This window comes from Penaeus chinensis, chromosome 7 (genome assembly GCF_019202785.1).
Source record: "Penaeus chinensis breed Huanghai No. 1 chromosome 7, ASM1920278v2, whole genome shotgun sequence".
In the NCBI taxonomy this organism is placed as follows: Eukaryota; Metazoa; Arthropoda; class Malacostraca; order Decapoda; family Penaeidae; genus Penaeus; species Penaeus chinensis.
This window is the reverse complement of record NC_061825.1, coordinates 10,732,845-10,740,344: the sequence shown is the minus strand read 5'-3', so window position 1 is coordinate 10,740,344 and position 7,500 is coordinate 10,732,845. Positions and strand designations below refer to the sequence as shown.

General features: G+C 33.9%; 1 protein-coding gene across 1 annotated transcript in view; it reads right to left on the bottom strand.

Annotated features, from left to right (window-relative positions):
• Nucleotides 1-2,875: 2,875 nt before the first annotated feature.
• The window catches only part of LOC125027374 (phosphatidylinositol 3,4,5-trisphosphate 3-phosphatase and dual-specificity protein phosphatase PTEN-like), a 62,472-nt gene continuing 57,847 nt past the window's right edge, over nt 2,876-7,500 (bottom strand). Inside the window, exon 11 of the mRNA XM_047616424.1 lies at nt 2,876-5,218. Coding sequence (XP_047472380.1) covers nt 5,199-5,218 — 20 coding nt within the window. The 3' untranslated portion in view covers nt 2,876-5,198. The remainder of the gene's footprint in view (nt 5,219-7,500) is intronic.

Genomic DNA, 7,500 nt, shown 5'->3' with positions numbered 1-7,500 from the left:
TTTGAATGTAGAGCAAATAGGAATAGAGGGATTAGAGGTTGGATGAGGGAGCAAATTATTCTCCTGAGTCATGGTTATGAACTTTTGGATGTCTTCACGAGTTTTTGAAGGGGAGTTGGGTGGGGAAGCCTGAGAAACCAAGGTTTTTCTTATGTGGAGGAGGAGGGGGAATAAATGTCAGAGGAGCAGAGGAAGAGAGGATGATTAGTTTTAGTACTTTAGCAATTTCTTTAACATTATTTTTCCCAGGCCTGTGGCTGCTGACTTCCATACCACTCATCTAGGGAGGACCCAAACAAGCGCCCCCCCCCCCCCTCCCGGGTTATTAGGATCACAAGCTGATGCTGATACTCATGCCGTCACTGCACTTTTGCTTATTTAGCTATCTCTTTGAGTATCTGTATGCTGCTTATGGTGCTGAAGTAAGAAAACTCTAAAAGAGGCTGATGCATGTGTATTGTTCATTAAGTTATGATGATAAGATGTAGATAGCTAAAACACATTTGAAATGATTATCTTTAATTCAAATAGCTCATTTAAATTTTTTCTGGAGTATTAAAGTAATATATATTTTTTTCCTTTTCCATCGAGCTTATGATTTTTTTCAGCAAGAAGTAAAGGAAAGAGAAAAACATTTCTTTAAGACTTCAATCAGTAATTATTTCCTTGCTAGATCATAGAACATCAATTCATATTTTCTACTCCAAGTCAGACCGAGAAATAAGAGCCCTTGTAGTCATGATATGTATCAGTGTAAAAAATAAAATTAAAGAAATAAAAAACTTCCTCGAAGAAATTTGGAAAGCTTCCCAAAAATATACTATAATAGCTATATCTCAGAAAAAGTCAAGAAACTTTAGTTTTAGGTTTTAAGATGGATAAAGACATCCAGCTTTTAGGTCTAGAGACAACCATGAATGAAATAACCATTCCAGTATGCTAAGCCTACTTTGTCTTTTCTCTGAGAAAGAAATCGACTAAATTTGCTTGTATCTTTCAATATATTTGAACAAAATCTTTACTTTTATAGTTTTGTGAATTATGATTACTGTTATAGTCTCAGTGTAATTACAGATATGTTATAGTAATAAATTCTAAAAAATTGAGTTTGTTTTCATACAATAGGTTATAAACAGTATAAATTTTCATTGGCAGGACTACAGTATTCAACTGTGAAAAATGAAAACCACATAATGTTAAAAAAAAAAAAACAATTACTTCAAAAGTCAACCTAACATGAGACTGTAAAGATTGAAAAGGCTGACAATATCTTACCTTGTTCGTAGTTCACAGTCTATCGAAGGATCCCAAATCCTGCTGCCTTGGTCGGTGACTTGGCGGATAATCCAAAAATAATGCATTGTTTTGACTATCATTTGAGTATTTCCTTTTCCTCATATTGAAAATCAATGACAACTAGATTTATTTTTTCTATATTTTAATTTACCTTTTTTTTTTTTTTTTTTTTTTATCTATGATAGGTCTGTTTTAGATGAAAAGAAATCCTTAGCTGACTTTCAGCTTATCACCTCATAAAAGTCCATTTCATGCATGTAAGTTTTACTGTTCTTTTTCCTTTTCTTTTCTCTAACATGTTAAATTGTTAGTTTTTTTTTTATGAAGTTGGCTATATTAACACAGCTGTCAATATTAGTAATGTGAATAATTAGTAATGTTAATGGTAAATATAAAGTGAAAACAGTGTAAAAATTATCAACAGAAAAGGTAAAATGTGGTTACAACTGTGCAAAGCAAAATGCAAATTATCCTTTTAAAATATTTTGAAAAAAAATTAAATTAGGAAAATAATTGATTCAGAATGAGCAATAAAGTTTTTTTTTTATTATTCTACTTCATCTTTTTATATTTATATTTTCTTCTTGTGGAGGAAAAAAAAACATCATGTAGTTGTTAGGAAAATATTCAGTTAGAAATATTTAAGAAATAATGAGGGAAGTTTCCATCCATCCACCTCTCTCTTTCTCATGCACGCATGCACGTGCACTTAAATACACACACACACACACACACACACACACATACACATACACATAACAATACACATACACATACACATACACATACACATATACACTATACATTACATATACATACTTACATATACATATACATATACATATACATATAATATACATATACACTATACATATACATATAATATACATATACATACACTAACATACACATACACATTCACATACACATACACATACACATACACATACACACACACACACACACACTCACACTCACATCACACTCACACTCACCCTCACACTCAACACACAACACACACACACACACTCACATCCACACACAACACACACAAACACACACACACACACACACACACACACACTCACAACACCACTCTCTTGCTTACCCTCACCCTCAACAATCAGATGCATGCTCACTCATTCCCTCACTTGCTCTGTCTCTCACTCACTCACTCACTCACTCACTCACTCACTCACTCACTCACTCACTCACTCACTCATTCAATCACTCTCACACACATAAACATACACAAACACACACACGCTCACTCACACACGCTCATTCACACACGCTCACTCACACACGCTCACTCACACACGCTCACTCACACATGCTCACTCACACACGCTAACTCACACACGCTCTCTCACTCACCCTCACTCATTCACTCACTCATATCATTTTCTGTCACTGTCAGTCTTACTCTTTCTCACTCTCTTTTTCTCTTTTGTTCCCTCTCTTTCTTTTCCTCTCTCTCTCACACACACAATAAAAGTAAGGAAAGACAGATATGGTTATAAAATACAAAACAATGTTGTATAATAAAAAAGAGGAAGAGAATAAACACAAACAGAAGTAACAAAAGTAAAGTATTATTATTACTATATTTAAGGGTCTGGGTAAAGGAGTATATTCCTCCTGAAATTACGAACTTGTTCTGTGTATATTTTATTCAACAGAAAATATCTGTCTCCACAGGGGCAAAAGTTGTAACATCATATTTGGAGAAAAAAATATTCCTCTTACAATAGAAGTTCCAGTTTCCCAGGTTGTACGTGAATGAAGATGCTGAAACTTATGTAATGAGTGGTATATCAACCAATTAAAATGATTCCTCTTGATTTTTTGTTTTTGTTTTCTTTGCTTATGGATATATATGGTTACAACATTTTGTATCTGATATTACATTTAGCTCCTTTTTTACAAGATTCTGTGCAATTTATTTTTGAAACTTAAAGTTCCAAATATTAATGAAAACAAAACAGATTTTAAAAAGTATCATTTTGGAATGGCTGATATTACACACTGAAAACAAGTCTTTGTGAGTGATGCCTGGGAATAATGTACATCTTTGGTGTCATGTGGTACAAGTTTTTATCGTCTACAATATTACTTCAGACTAATAATTAACAAAAAATAAAAATAGATTTATATACAAATGAAAACAAATGAAACCCCTTTAAAATACATCACTTCCACATATTACCATAATGCCTACCAACAGATAAATTAATTACAATTTAAATGCAAGATACTATTTCTAATTACGGTAAATCTAATTATAGTTTGTACTTTTCTAATGTAAACTACAGTGAAACTGAGTAAAAAATAAAAGAAAATAAAAAAAATGACTACATTAGAATCTTTCCTCTACCTCAACACTTATCATAGCCTATCCTTTCAGGCATATTGACATCCCTTATGCTATTCAGAAAGCTAGTGTGACAACCTTCTCACAGCATAAATTAGATAAAAGAGAAAAAAAAGCTTTTAGCATCACTACAACAAAACTGATAAAAGTTTTTTTTTTTTTTTACATTTTAAAAATAATGTTACCATGAAATCATACCTTAGGTATCATCTTTTTTTTCTTTTAATAAAAGGTCAGTTTAACATCCCCAGATGGCCCATATACCGGGTTGGAATATGGTTGCAGGCAACCTGCACTGCAAATAAACATTTATGCCTTTGGCAACATATGGGCATTTGTATAACAGATGAATAAAATAGGAATAAAATTACATTATTTCAACAAATATGCAAAAATATAATGCAGTGCTTTATACTGGCCTAAGCAACTGCACATGTCATGGTATATCCTGTACACTACAAATAATAAGCCTCAGCCGTGTCAAACTGTGAAATGGGCTAAGTTTGCTACCAAGAAACAACCTAATATTAATCATCCCTGTATTATCCCCTAACTGCCATTATTCACTATCCATATCATTTAAACTATGCTATAAGCAAACTTATTGCTACATACTGCACTTTCATAGAGAACACAAAGCAGAGGGGATGTTAGATGATAAAATATGAAAAATAAACTCTTCAAACATTCCTAAAATTTCCTAACACGAAGCAAATAATTCTGTACTTTACATTCAGTTACAAGTTGCTCAATATGATATTCATAAGGTAAAATGTAGAAATGGAGCTACTTGTTAAACATGCCGTGTATTGATTCCTTTTTTTATCTTTTTTTTTTTACTTTTTGTCATAAAGTTATGCGAAAAAATATACTTTTTTTTTTTTCTCCTACACTTCAAACATCTGCTACTCTAAGAATAAATGTATTAACACCTGAACTGTCACAAAACGAGATCAAGGAGTATTGTTTAATGTACATTAATAAATTACTTTTCTTTTTGTGAGGCGTATTTGCCAAGTTTTGTATATACAGATACACAAGCACTCTTTTGTTGATCTTTTTCTTATTCATAAAATCTGGAAATAGTACGAAAATTTCTAAAATCCTGAATCCTCTGACATTGGTCATATAAAAAAAAAAAATCCCAACTTTTTACTTAAACTGAACTTATCCATTTCAGAGCAACTTCCATGGCAGCTTAAAATTCCTGTCTTCAGTCTTTTTTTCATATTAACATGCATTTGCACTTCAATAAAAGTTATTACAAACTGAAGATTGAAGACTGTGGCCAACTGAACTTAACCCTTATACATCAGGGTATGGGAAATTTACTTATCCATGAAAATACTAAACATTCTCATATGGCCATCCATCACAGATGAACTGAACTTTGTCGTAGACTGCATAAAGTGGGTAAGGGATGACCAGCACTGCCCTAAGATTGTGAACGGGAAATGCTACATGCATCAGTTCCGGTGGGTCAGGTACGCAATGCCAAGCCAAAATACTCAGCCAAAGCTTCGTGCGCTCACAAGTGGGTGGACTCGCCTGCAAAAATCAAAGCTCTAGGGTTACTTATTAAGCTCTTGAATGTCTTCAGAATATCACAGTCTGTTATGTGCATAATACAAGTGAAATATCTATTAATTTCCCCCAAAGATCAGTTTAAGAAGTACTGTATATCCATCAGCATACTCTCCCTATATTATGCACATGGAATGCTCCGGCAAGGAATGGGTTATGCTAAATGAAAATACACAATTACATAATCAATGCAGTAAAATTACCAAAATAAAATCAAGAAAAAATTAATAAAAATTAGTACACAGTAATCATAAAATAATCTGAACTACAGAATTTCAACATGCAAAAGTAAGGAGTATTTTAGTAGAACCCTTCATGCAACATATTTATTACTGTCATGCACAATCTACAGCAAGCAACTTTGTAATCGTAAATAAAAAAGAATGAATTATTAAGTATATTAAAGTAGCCACACAAAGTTATAAAAAGTTTATCAGCTGATCACGTAATTATCATCAGGAGAGATAAACACCACTATAATATAAACATCTTTAATGAGGATCTTCAATTAAATGTGACATTATCAGTAATTTTGAGCCTTCACTGACACTAAAGACATCTTCCTACGGAGAGTAATGACAATGGGCCTAATTTACCTAATAACAAAAGGCCTCAAAATCACTAACTATTTCACATATTAACATTACATAAAGTACTCTGTATGAACCTCTAGGTGTATGAAATTTATAAAATATTTCTTTTTTTCTATGATGCTCCAACATCTAAGAACCTGTACATCACTCTTAGCTATTAGTAGTATTCTATGATAATTGTAACTTGAACAATGAGTACGGCCTCATGAGATCTCAAAATGTATATACAGCATACAAAAACAGTCAGATGGTGACACACTCAAACATCATCCTTAAACTAATAGATGGGTTCTCAAAACTTTGAAAATCAAGAGAATGGAAAAATAATCTAACAAAGAATTGTGCCCTTCAGGTTTATCATAAAAATCCTTCTTTAGCTATGTATAATGAACATACTAAATCTTCCAACATCTATACATATTCTAAATTTTATATACCAATTATCTACACAAAAATGTACCTAAAATATGGCAACAGTTTTCTGTTTGGAAGTTCCAACTACAGGTTTACAATTTGTAGTTTGATAACTATGTGGTATATGAAGGGAAAACATGTATCCATTATAGGACCCCTAATTGGTATATGAAGGAAAACATATATTTGTGGTAGGATTCCCAACTGGTATATCAAGGAGAATATATAGAAACAACACCAATTGCTCCACTTACCTACTACCGGTCTTTCAGCTGCATTGGCAGTTAAATACTGAGTGTGCAATCATTTCAACAATGCAAAAACTGATTTTTATCATCATCTATTATGTGTATTACCCTCCAGACTACCAGCAAATCAACACAGATATGCTGATGCAAGTAGGTACGATCCTTTCAAGACAAACGCAGTGGATGAAATACATAATTGCATATATACTAACATACATGCACACAGATACATACATTCTACATACAGCCATCCATTATCATATTTGTGAGATGCCAATATTTTTATTCCCATGAGATAAAAAAGAATTTGTGTATGTGTGTGTGTGTGTGTGTGTGTGTGTGTGTGTGTGTGTGTGTGTGTGTGTGTGTGTGTGTGTGTGTGGGTGTGTGGGTGTGTGGGTGTGGGTGTGGGTGTGTGTGTGTGTGGGTGTGTGGGTGTGTGGGTGTGTGGGTGTGTGTGGGTGTGGGTGTGGGTGTGTATGTGGGTGTACGCGGGTGTATGCAAGTGTATGCAGATGTATGCTTGCAGGTGTATGTGGTGCATGCGTGTATAAGCAGTTTATGTGTGTGCATGCATGTGAGTGAGTGAGTGAGTGCATGTGAGTAAACAAGGGAGTGTGAGTGAGAGTGAGAGTGAGAGTGAGAATGAGAGTGAGAGTGTGTGTGTGTGTGTGTGTGTGTGTGTGTGTGTGTGTGTGTGTGTGTGTGTGTGTGTGTGTGTGTGTGTGTGTGTGTGTGTGTGTGTGTGTGTGTGTGGATATGGATGTGGATGTGGATATGGATGTGGATATGGATGTGGATATGGATGTGGAGTTGGTTGTGGATGCAAGGATGTGTGCGTGTAATTTTCTTTGTCACCAAGCTTTTCAGTACCCTCCCCCCCCTTCCCATGGTCATTCACTAATTAATACATGAGACATACTTCCATGCAGGCATATATGCACCCACACATGCACATATACAGAAGAAAAAAAAAAAAAAATACTGGAGA